Below are 13,252 nucleotides of genomic sequence, written 5' to 3' on the forward strand. Positions count from 1 at the left end.
CTCTTTCCATTACGTGTTAGAAAAGCCTAAATTAGTCTTAGCTAGCCATTCAAGTATACATTCCTAAAACAGATTGTTCAAAAAAATCCATTTGCACATGAAGCAGTGTGAACAATGCCTTCTAGTCCTGCTGCTCAGTATTTTTTCAGAAAGAGACAAGATGCATATGTTTTAATTTTGGTTTATTGTGGTAGTCAGGCAGAATCTGCAATTAAATAAAAAATTCAATAGAGGAATTGTATTGGGACAAGTTTCTTTAATTGCTTATATTAAATAAATTTACTTATTGCACAAGTGTGCACATGTTAGGTGTGTCTGCAAAATATCGTCATTGTTTCTCACAATTATTTGTAAACTGATTTGGGATGAGTCCAAGAGTGATTAGTTAGATTTGGGAAAATAATCCATCTCTCTTAAAACCTTCATCAAATGGAGATGATACAGAATTTTCTTGTCTTGTTCTCTCTACCTAATAGGTAGAGACAGGAAACCACTTTGCCCTGAGTAGCATGGAGAAATAGGAAATTCTTTTTTTCATGTAAAGCATTTTACTGTGCCTGTATGAAATTCTATGTTTATTTAATAAAATACAAATGACAGGAATTGACAGCCCTGATGTGAGGATTTAACATCGCACAAGGGCAGCTCCCTCTGGAAGCTTCATATGGCTTGAGGTGACATTTCACAGTACATCATATTGGCAACTGGACGCCTTATTTTAACACCTGAAGTGCTACTCAGAATGTTACTGAAATATTGTCTTTCAGAAGTCTTCTTGACATTAAAGTGATTATCTTCATTTAAAGAGGTAATAGCTTTCATGACTTGATACAGAAATAAAACTCATTTCCACAAGAAAAGTCATATATTCACACATTTCATTAGTTCCTTTGCTGTGGCTTTAGGAAAGAAACTATTGTATGACAGTACATAACCCTCTCATAAGTATCTATCTGGGTCAGGAATCATAAATCTAATTCACAACCTGTCAGCAGGTACACATGAAAGCAAAGGAAAGCATCATGGGAATCACAGAATGGTTTGTGTTGGAAGGAACATTAAAAATCATCTAGTTCCAACCACTGCCAATAGGCAGGGATACCTTCCACTAGACTGTGTTGCTTGAATCCCCATCCAGTTTCCCTTGAATACTTCCAGGTATCCACAGCTTCTCTAGGCAACTTGTACCAGAGCCTCACCATCCACACAGTAAAGAATTTCTTCCTAGTAATCTAAACTAAACTCATCCCCTATGCAAGAGAAAGCATCTAAGCTTTTCAAGTAAAAAAAGCCTCTATGCTTTTCAAGGAAAACAAGTAACTAATGTAAGGAAAAGTTATTTTGTGAAATTAATAAGACTTGTATTCTGGGATATAATCTGATGACTCCTAGAATGATTGCTTCCTCCCATTTTCTCCTTGTGAACTAATAAAGTAATATGTTTTATAAATTGCAAAGTCCTAAAATGCAACTATAGTTAGATATAAAATCTCTGTTACTCTGGTTTTCAAGGACATGGATAGAGAAGTGAACATTGGGGCAATACTTTGGTCCTGTATCCAATAAATGATGGCTGTGTGAAAATTGTGAGAGATCTAACCTGCTTTCTGAGCTCATGAAAATAGGTATTTGATTTTGTGGAAAGGAATGTTGTTTTGCTGATTCTCAGGCTTTTCTCAGGAACAGTTTGTATTGCCAGAATCTCAATGCTTTTTGCAAAGAGCATAAAGAAGGAGAAGAACAATTATCTTCTATTTTCTTAGTTTTTTCTTAAGAAAAGCTCAAGAAAAATTGCATATGTTTGCATTTATGTAGAGGAAATACACGTGCAGGGAATAGTCCCAGACATGCAGTGAGATACGAAAGCCCATGTCCAACTGTCTTATTAGAGTGAGAATTGATTATGTCCAGTATTTAAATATTTTATCATTTGTGTATCCCTGTTTAGTAGAAGTCAATGGTCTGAGCCTTGGAATTGATGCAACATTGCTTATCTCTAGTGGATCATGTTGATTGGAAGTAGATAAAGAATGGCATTGATATATTTCTTAGAGAATATGCTGCAACCATGGTAGAAAAAAACCATAAAAATAAATTAAATATTGCCTTATGACATTCCACTTTTCCAAATGGTGGTGAAATGTATGTTTTTAAACTCTGTTCCATCCTTTTGCATTAGATCATGTGCTAGATGGCAAAACATCCCTTAAGGAAAAGACAGGAAAGGGAATATGGCTCAACTGGAATGGTAGACAAATGCTGTTTTCAGAAACAAAGCAGATATAGTGGATCAGTTGTAATTTTTTTTGCCAGTCTCATTACTGAATGAGGCCCCGACTTTTGGTAAAGTTCATCCAATTAAGAGGTTTTTATACCTCGTTAGAATGGAGGTTAATCTTCAATTGTATTCATCATAAAGGTCATGGGCAGTGTAATTGTGGAAGATGTGACTGTAAAGAAGGATGGACTGGGAAAAAGTGTGAACATCCACATTCATGTCCAATGTCGGTTGAAGAAAGCATTAAGAAATGCCAAGGAAGTTCTAATTTACCTTGCTCTGGAAGAGGTAAGCACGTTTCTGGAAGAATTTTCATGCCCTTTAAATGTACTTCATTAAAATATTTTTTACAGCTGTCCAGCATTACTAGTACTGAAAAATGTGTACCTTCTTGGCTTACTGTGCATCAATCACACCTGTATAACTTTTGAGTTAGGAGAAGGGAGGAGAAGAATACAAAGGTCACCTGTTTTTCCTGCTTTGTGTTTTGTTTTACATATCTTAACATTTATTTTGGATGTTTTCAAGGGTGCTTTGAAAATTGCTGTAGTTAAGTCTTTACTAAAGATACATTAAAAATATGAATTAATTCTGTGCATTTTTTGACAATAGCAGCATGAGATTTTCAGCCTGTGTAAAATGTTGTGGCACCATTGTGATAAGGACTCTTTGGATTTACTCTAAGAAACTGCCCATTAAGTGCAGGACTGAATTCTCTAAAATGTAGCTGTGCTTCAGCACAATTTGCTAGTTGGCCACTGGCTTTTCATTTCAAAGCATTTTTTAATGACACTGTAACCTTTTCAAAAGCTTTGACTAAAAATATAGACTAAGTCATGGATGCACTTAAAATGCACATTGCAAGCAATTTTTCTCAGAAGGAGAAGGACCTGCTAATTTTCCTCTGTCACTGTGTGAAATGTGGTTTTCTTCAGAGAGAAGAGAGAAAAGTAAATATGAGACAGAATATTGCTAGAACTGGTAATTAAAGTTATTATGAATCCTGCCCATTTAAGTATTTTCTGGGAAGGGCCTAAAGCTTCTCTTGAATTACTACATTTGACCCTTAATGTCAGTTCATTTGTGATTTATTCTTTCACTAACACTATCTAACATAGTCAAAAATTGTAGGCTGTCCAACCAAGTTATCTCTGTGATAGTTGTACTATTTTCCCCCTGTAATTGTGTAGCAGCTCATTTAGTTCCTAAATGTAGCATTAGGAATATCTTAAAGGAACTATGTATTAACAGACAATTGCTTGCTCTTTTCTTAGTTAAACTGAAGTTTTTCAGTTAATTGTCTCTCTTCCTACTAAAATTTTGCAACAGAAGTTTTTACTAAAAGTTAGTTAGAAAATGGGTGTCTGTAGAGAATTAACTGCATTTTATTTTTTATGCTAGCAAGAATGATAAGTAAAAGAAAGGAGCACTGACTTGATTCACTTTTTAATTTTTTTTTAATACTGGATCTTTTTTCCCCCATCCTTATGGATGCTGAATGTCTCTTCTTTTATCCGTTCCAGTAAAAGTTGTATATCTTGAAAGCTTGGAGTCAGTTTTATGATTTAATTGCATTATCCTCTATGACTGTCAAATGGCAGAGGATGAATGAAAATCATAAAAACAAGTTCAATTTGAATAAACACATAGTATTGAATTTTTAAAATTAAGTATAATAAGAAGAGTAAATGTAAAGATTTTGACATTAATGACAGTAATTCTACCCTTTCAGTTTTCTGAAAAAACACCTAATGATACTGGCAATGTTCTCCTGTTGAGATCCTGGCAGTGAAATACGTAATTTTCAGATGAAATATTTTGACTGAGTGATCTGTTGGTTGAAATTTTCAAAAGCAGTGTCTATGGGAACACAAGCCTTAATTGATAGTGGCTTTTGCTGAACTTTGACTTCCAAACAAGAAGAGATCACTAAGGTGTTCAAGGAATGCAAAAGGCACATGTGGATTTAGGATATAATGTGATAGACAGCTGCTGTAATGAAGGAACAAGAGATTCCATTCCAGGCTTTTTTTTTTTTTTTAAAAAAAAGAAAAAAAGAAAAAAGAAAAAAAAAGTAAGAAAGTTTCTGAACTGCTAAAGTAGGGCTTCGTTTCTATGAAAAATCATCATTGGACTTGCATAGTAAAATTTGGTGCCATTTGGAAATCCCACTGTTTGTCATGGGCAGAAGTGCGACACAAGCAAATGAATCGAAATAAGGTTTTCCAGTCAAACACAATCTCTTTCAAGTCTTCAGGCGTGGGAAAGGCCATAGACTTGTAAAAAATCCCAGATTTTTCTGATGTCTTTAGAGAAGATTGTGTAATGAGGAAAGAAAATTCTGAAAAGGAAATGTTCTTTTCCATTGGAAAATGGTGGTACAAGGATGGTTATCCTTGCCTAGGTCAGTGATCCACTATACTGCCAAAGAAGTTGAGTGCTTTATGTCCTTATTCAGTGGATCTTTTGGTAAGGCAGTTCATGTGTGGAATAGGATACTCAACAGGATGCTCAGATGTGCAGGTGCATGGCTTTATGATTTTGCCATGTATTGTCTTTCCTTAAAGAATATTTTCTGTTCATATGTACCTTTTGCTTTTAGATTTAGATTTTTTGTTATTGTTGTTTATAGCAATGGAAACTAAGAGAATTGGCACTTTCCGCCTGGATTTTGAGAATCCTGGACTCCCTTAACTATTAGTCATGTAATGTCAGCAAGAGAAAAAAGGTATAGGAAAAAAAAACCCCAAAATGGTGAAAGAAAGTGGGGTTTTGTAACCCATATAAGGGGTATACAGAAGTTATATTAAAAATCTTAGAGAATTAAAAAAGAGGTTATGAAGAACAAAGTTAGATAATCACTATCTAAATTTAAAATACTATAAATTTTAATTTCTCAGTCTACATTTTGCTCTTCTGAGAGCAGATGAAACGGTGAACTTTGTTTTCAGACTGTAATTCCCTTCTTGATTTTCCCCACTCACAGGAATAACAAGATGTTTCATGGGTGCTGCTCAGCATGTGGGGAGAGCAGAGAGGCTGCCAAAAAAATATTACTCCATGGTCTTATATTTCTTAGCTGCTCCAGTAGATAAAGGAGAGAGAAGGCTTCATATTGACATGCTGAGTAGTAAAGGAAAATGTCTACATGCTGAAATTGTGTTATAAAGACAGAGCAATTATAAATTCTCTCAGTTACATCAATCAGGCTGTCTATACCGTCAGTAGTTCCTGCTATATATGAGGTGAGAGAAGATCACAGGAAAATTTTGGGAATAAAAACACATTAAGTTCTTTCCAAAAATTACTTTCCCTACAAAAGTCTTTTGAGGATGGGGAGTGATTCTAGGCATCTTCATTCATATAAAGTGAAGAATTCCTTCTACACTTTTATTCCCAAGAGTGTTCCTATTTTTTTTAAACTTTCTGCATGACTTTTAACTATAGATGTAATACTTTCATTTTTTTCACAGTGAAAATCTTTTACTTTTAAGAACACACTGTACAGCAAGACCAGTGTCAGAGATAAAGGAAAAAAACATGCCAAAAAATCATTATGGTTTGAAATAAAGAGATACTATATTGTTGTCAGGATTAAGGGAAAAGACAAACCACTTTTCTCTTTAAAATGCACATCACTGTTGAGTTTCCCCTTCAGGTACAAAGAAGATTTAAAAATAGTTTAAATAAAAAAGCTTTCAGGAAAAGAATTGAGAATAAAAAGAGTAGGGTTTGAGAATAATAGATGAGAGAGGTTTTTAAAAATAATCTTGTTTTCCTCACTTACCCTTGGTGAATGCAGCCATTCCATGGCAGATTTCCAAAGCCAGAAAAATGAAAAATCTTCTCATTGGTACTATCTTTTAGTATTTAAATATATTTTCTATAATTGCTTTTGTTTATTTGCCACATAGAGAGAATGAATCTATTTCTTTATTCTTGAAATTCCTCCTTACACTCATGCTTTAGCACTGGCTAACTAAAAAAAATGAAGGAATTTTTTATTCTGTACTTAAAAAGACTTCTGATGTTTTTGAAAAGGCCCCTAAACTCCATTTTCAAAATACTAAATCATTAGTTCAAAGATTGCATGGCATTTTGAAAGTTTACTGACAGCAGTAACTTTGGTATTTCTTCTCTATTTAAAATTATTAGATTTTGATTGACTTAATGGAAGAGCAACAGTGTTCAATGCATTCTTAAAGATTCCTTGTGGTGAACTAAGACAGTGAATCAGTCCCTTGTGTTCTGTAATGCTATTGCCAGTCTGGCAAGATACCATCTCCTGAAGTCTGAAACCAAAGGTCAGTGATGACTCCAAAGAGCAGAACCATTGGTCAGTGCTTGCTGCAAAGGCTTAATCCTTTTCTGGGGCCTCCTGTGTGTCCTATTGTATGAAATACAGTTTATGCTTGTCTGAAACATCTCATTGCATACAAGCTGTTGTATCAACTGCTGTAGATTCCAGTAGATACAACATGGAGAATATACACAGAAGGAAAGAGAAACACGCATGAGATAATCATATCTGTGTAGTGACAAGAGTGGATGGAACCTAGATAAAAATAATGTGCTAAATAGCTGCCTAACTACTCAACTGTCTTCTGACCTTAGTGAAGTCTTACATGACTGATGGAAAATATGACATAAAATATTCAGCTTGTAATGATTTTGTGTTGCATCATGAACTACTACAGCTTCATATAAACCTTTGATGACATCATTCAGTATAAGTTCAATATTTTAAAATCTATAACAACTGTAATGTGGTAATCCTGATCTTTTCATCTCTGCAACAGTAAGTCCCTACAGTTGGGTATGATGCCTTAAAAGGGTAGAAGAGCTGCTGGTGGCATGTGTCACATCATGAGAACCAGTTCTGTTCTATTACCACTGGAACCTCAATGAGTATACTTGCCTAACCTTACAGTTCTACTTCTTTTGTTCGAAGTGCAGTTATTAGTTAAGGACTTTGGGGTCTCCCTCTAGTATGACATTGCCAAAACTGATGAACAAAAAGACTTCCTGTATCTAATAGATGCTTATAGAAAAACATTTCTTCTGAAACCTATGGCTTATTGGCTTAGGAAGGGGAGATGATAGTAGAAGTTGCTGTTTGAATAATTCACTATACTTTCTACATGACAGATGGGGTCAGAGCAGAAAAGTGAAACAATCCTAAGGTAAAATCTAGGTTACTACCCTTGCTACTAGCTCTTCACTCTAGCCCCTTATTATGCAAATTGTACTGTTTAATTGAAGTGTAAATTACTCCAATGTACATCATCTCTGAATTTGCATGCTGTTTTCATTCATTTTGCATGACCCCTGAATTCTGAAGGAGGTCTTAATTAAAGCACTATAGTAAATAGGCTGGCATCAAGTAGCATTATTAGCTGGTGTGACGAACAGAACACAAATTCAAGTTGTGTCACATCTCTAGCTTTCATCTCATCAACTTTGAGATCGAGCTCCTTTCTACATCTATGTGCTTCAAGCAGAGAGGCACTCTTGCTATGCTATTACTTTAAGGATGAATGAGCTGGCATAACACTATTTGTTATACAATTTGGAATACTCTTATGTGCTGGACTGGCACTCTGCACTCCACTTGTCTGTTGAAGTCTAAGAAAAAAAAAAATAAATAGATTTTAGATTTTTGTATCAATAGTTAAGATCACTAATTTTAAACAGCTTCTCTGATTCAGGCTCTGTTTGAGCCTTTCTCTCAATTGAAGCAGGATCATCTGGAAGCTGTCTTTTTAGGAAAACTTCCAAATTTTAATTTTTAGTTTTTCTGGTAGTTTCTTGAAATCAGAAAGTGATTCAAGGGCTCAACACTTCAGTTTTTGTCTGTAGAGAAAGGTACTTATTTGTGACCCACCTACAGCACTCATTGCGGTTGTTTTTACCTTATATTGTTGTATTTCTGGGAGACATCAAGAGTAGGGACGGAGGAACTAAGGGAAGAAAATTTCATTTCTTCAGTAAACCCTTGCTTGCAGTGCTTATAACTCAGTAGTAAAAAAAATGGTTCATAAAGTACTTTGTTTCTGCATAAGTGCTTTCTTAATCTGTTCTAGTAGAAGCAGGGTGTGTTGGAAGATGTCTGTTTCTGAGATGTAGGTGATGTTCTAAAAGTGAGGTAATTTTGTAGTAGAGTTTTTTACTGATCTAAATTTTCTCACTTGTTTTCATGGTGAGAATTTTGAGAAGCAGTAAAGAATTGCAGAAAAATAATATATCTGGTTTAGGATGATACTTTGGAATAAAGGCTGTGGGATAAAAGCCCAGTATAAGAAAGGAATCTTTAAAGCATGGCATCAGGGGCTAGTAGAGTGACAACCATGGATGCCACCTAACCAAGGAGAATAATTTGATGTGCTTTTTTTGAATATAGCATGTTTTCATTAAAATATATTTCATTTTATTCTCACCAGTATGAAAGGCAGTGTTTAAATGAAAATGCAAGAGACAGATCAGTTATTTACATAAGATATATCTGATTATCCATATGTGATATATTAATATGTAATTACTTATTATGAGTGTGGTAGGCGTCTGCTAGACACCACGTGATCAAGGAAGGGTGTAAAAAGCTTTGCGGTCTTAGAGCTGAAGGAAGACTCAAGGTTGGGGGCCTTGCTAATCACAGCCAGCTGACAAGGTTTTGTTTATAATGATCCATATGTCTATTGGAGTGTATTTGGGAGCATTGGTTTAGGTAAAGATAGTCTGAAGGGTAACAATGGTTAGGGTACAAAAGGAGCAAATCTATAAAATAGCTGACTTAGTGCTCAGGGAGGAATGTGTTTTTCTGATGGCTGTAAGCACTGGCCACATGAAAGATACCTCTTATTCTCTCAGGCAGTGCCTCTGAAATGCTACCACCTCTACACACATGCAAACCTCTTCTTGTATGTGATGTTGTCTTCCTCATTCTTGTTCTCTTGATCATAATTCTTTCTCCAGCAAAGACCTCTTTCATCTGTGAAAGACATCTGTGAAAGACCTTGAAGGCCAGGACTGCCTTCTTTCTGACAGCTAGCTATCTTCTGTACATAGTGTCTTCCATATCCCAGTCTTGATTAATTTTCTTTATCTTACCATTTCAACTGGTGTGACTCTGGTTTGCTGCTCTAAAAGTCAGCATTCAGTGATTGGTAGTGTATCTTTTGACATAGCTGGCCTTTATTTCAGCCGCCTGTTTTTTTCAAATTGTTTGATCTTGATTTCTTTAACAGAGCAAGGAACATAATACAGAATGCAAACCAAGGGGAAAAACATCATATTTACCTATTGTTCATATAATATAAAAGTCTCAGTATTGAAGTTGTTATCCAGAAAAACAGTATGTGAGAAATAATAGTTTTGCCTAATGCTGTGTGTGAATTGGGGTTAAATTTTCAGTGCTTGTTCTATTTGTATTCCAGTGAGATTTATAACTGTAGATGGTGACTATATTTTAGAAGAATTCATCTATATATTAATATAATTTCATCTATATATTAATATTTGTAATAGATCACTGTCTTAAATTAGCCAGCCAAATTTTGCTGGTTACAACTGCAAGAACATGGTTAGTATTCAAGATGTTCAGGCATAAGTGGATTCATGCAAGTACTACACTTTGCTACAGGCTGGCAATTTTAGAATGTTTTCCAGTAGTATTGCTGTAATTATCATAATTGCTATTACCTAATCGAAGACTGGACTGACACTCATTTATGCTAGACTTCCTCTAAATCTTTTTTCTGGTCTGTCTCTTTCATTTGATTAGATAGTGGGCTGCAGACAAACCCAAAATATATCAATGGCTCTGATGGATAGTATGTGCTTGTGGAGCCTAGAAAACAAATACATTGTTGTCAATGCTGGACAGAGAAACTGCGTGCTCTTAAGCATTAAATCCTGACAGAGATTCAAAGTGAAGTTTCTTTAGTTTCTGCTGAAGGATGACTAACATACACTAAATATATTTGTGCTTGATATAATAAACTAATTTTTAAGGAGGTAGGATGTAAGCTGTGCATCCCAGCCAGTGAAGATATAACCAATTAAAATTAATAATAATAATTTTTGAAGTAGCTTAGATTTTTGCTGCTCCAAATTGTTGTCCTATTTTGGTCCACTTCAGAAAGTGATATCTGACCAGAAGTCAGGATTTATGAACATCTTGAGTACTTGCAGAGATTTGGTAATAATTCACACTGATGAAAAAATTTTTCATTGCAATATGCAAGGGTAATTGTAGGAAGGAATGCTTTTGCAATGCATACAACGAGACAAAGATATAAGTTCATTTTGCATTTGTGGAAGCGACACAGCCATTTAAAATGGAAGCACTTTTAAGTACCTTAAAGTACTCATGACTTTGGTATATCAAGTATTCTTAGTTTAATCACAGTATCAGGAGACATTCCAAAACAATCTCTGTTGGAAAAAAGAAGCAATTGAGATGTGTACATGTGTTTATGTGAGAGCTCATTAGATTTCACAGCTTGTTTACAAGAACAAATATCTCCTGTAAAGTCATGAAGTTGTATGGTGCAGCAAAAACTGAGATATAGGTCTGTATTGTCCAAAATATTTACTCATCACTATAAGAAATGTATGTATATTGAAACATTGGTGCATGAGTCAACTCATATTTGGAAATGCAGAACTGACTTGTGTGTGTACGACAGAGTCAAGTCGTTGTGTTGAATAGATGCTAACTATTGTAAAAACAGAGGAATGTTCTCGGTGAGGTTCATCTTAAATTTATCTAGACAAAAATATGATACTTCAGCCTTTGGTTTTGGTGGAATGATAGTATTTCTAAATCAGAAGTGATTTGCCCATTTCTTCTATATTTCTGTGTTAAGATGAATTGTCATAATTCATACTTCATCCTACTGTCCTTAAAAACAATTACTATCAAGCTAACCTTTAGATGCCTGCATTTGGGTTCTATGAATCATAGCAATTTACGAAATTATTTACCCTAAATGTAATTTCTATTACCTTTATTTATACTACAGTATAAATAAAGGTAATAGAATTCTGCTGGAGTAAGGAACCTGCTTCTGATACACAGATAGTATTCTCTCCAAACAATTCCTGGTAATAGTTCAGGAATTATTGTGGGCTAGTTTCTGGTCCCAGGAGGCAATCTGGACGAGGCTGCCTTCATGGAAGACACTTTAATAGTACAGATGCCATTTCTTCCATTCCAACTGGCCTCAGTGCCAGGGAACTGTCCCAATCCCATTAAATTAATGAGTAAAGAGACCTTTATCAAATACTGTACTGTGGTTATTTTCATGAAGATTGAATTTCTTTCTGCACTGAGGTTAGTGTGGTACTTAGGAAGCCTTCAGGAAAAGATGAAAGAAAGAGAAGAGTTTCCAGCACACAAAGTCAAAGACCCACTGCTTCCTCTGAACCTGTTACTTGCTCCATGCCTTCTTCAAGGCAGAAACTTGTGTAAGATAAGTGGATCAATTCTGACCCAAAATTGATTTTGTATACTGTGACACATGATTAATATGTTCCCAGGCTGATTGAGTAATTTGATTTCTTCCTTATTTTACACTTATGAAAATTTTGACTGAAAAATACTTGAAAGATCCTGAAAATTCAAATAAAACCATTTTTAAAGCTGAAAACTGTTAAGAATTCAGATTGTTGGTGAATACCATGTGTTTTTCTAGGACCTATTTTTTTGGAAAGGAAGCCTGGACTTGATAGAATAATTTTAGAGGTCTGACTTTCTGTGGTAAAAATGACACACCAACCTTTTTCTTAACTGGATTTAAACCTGACCAAGTTCTAACCTAATCAATGCTTACTTGCTTATCTGTTTCAGAATTTCTTGTTTGAGGAGTTCCTTATTTTTCTGCAATATCTTGCTATGTTGTGCTTATGTTACAAAATGAGTTATTCCACTCCCATGGTAACTGCATATCAGTAGTGTATTTGAAGCACATAGGGAAAAAGATTAAAAATGTCTTTAAATTCTATTAGGAAGAAAGGCAATAAGAAGCTAAGCCAACTTTATTTTTCTGATAGTCAGAAATAGACTTGCATGTTAATATCAATAGTTATGTTCTGCTTTATTAAATAAAGTGCTGTTTGCCAAATTTGCATGAAGCGCTGACCGCTACAGTAGAGATACAAGTATTTCTAAGAGTCAGAACTCTATGAAGGTAATTTATTAAGTCATTTAATCTCATTTTCAAAGTATGTAGGCTTTTCTGTCAAGAACAGAAGTCCATCTTTCTTTCAACAAACTTTTAGAAGTTAATACATTTAGTAAATTCTGAATTCAAATCAACATGACCTTGATATTTAAGCTGAACTTCTACTGTATTACTTTCAGAGGTTGCTTCTTTGGTGTGAGCATACATAGTGATCGATATATAATTTATAAGGAAAAAAAAATCTTGCAAAAGCGTTTTCTGATAAAACTGAAAAGTAAATGTTGTAAGTTGCTGTTAAGTAAGAATGTCTGTAAAAAGATGTTCTTTAGAGTTTTAAAAGTCCATCAAATGCCTATTTATAAAACTCAGCAAGTGTTTTTTTTTTTTTTTTTTGCGGATAGTGCTTTAAATTATTTTGTTCCCTGTGATTTTTTAAGCAATTTCATCCTTGCTTTGAATAGAAAAACTGAAATGACAGCATAAGCCCCTTGAGAGAGAGATGTAAGGAATTGTTTCCCTTCTTTTAGACATATTTGTGTATTGTGAGACCTCAGTACAGACTGGACTAAATATTTTAAATGGAAACAAGGAACATGGAGAGAAGTGCGGTTAGGGGAAATACTGGCTTTTGATCTCTCATCAAGAGTTTTTGCAGTTATCAGTCAATAGTGGGAAGTATAGTTAATAAATAAAAGCCTAAATACTTTCTAAAATATTTGTTACATATAAGTCTGAATATTTATATGAAATCTTGGGCCATAACTCTAAGTTAAATTTGTTTTCTGCAATT

The 13,252-nt window shown here is 34.6% G+C and overlaps 1 protein-coding gene across 2 annotated transcripts in view; it reads left to right on the plus strand.

Annotated features, from left to right (window-relative positions):
- The window catches only part of ITGBL1 (integrin subunit beta like 1), a 130,052-nt gene that overhangs the window by 67,996 nt on the left and 48,804 nt on the right, over positions 1 to 13,252 (plus strand). For both annotated transcript variants that reach the window (XR_005699464.1, XM_040055930.1), the window contains exon 6: positions 2,420 to 2,566. Coding sequence is in view for 1 of the 2 variants with exons in the window: in XM_040055930.1 (XP_039911864.1) it covers positions 2,420 to 2,566 (147 nt within the window). In the remaining variant the exon portion in view is untranslated. The remainder of the gene's footprint in view (positions 1 to 2,419; positions 2,567 to 13,252) is intronic.

The sequence above is a fragment of the Hirundo rustica genome, chromosome 2 (assembly GCF_015227805.2).
Source record: "Hirundo rustica isolate bHirRus1 chromosome 2, bHirRus1.pri.v3, whole genome shotgun sequence".
NCBI classification, from domain to species: domain Eukaryota; kingdom Metazoa; phylum Chordata; class Aves; order Passeriformes; family Hirundinidae; genus Hirundo; species Hirundo rustica.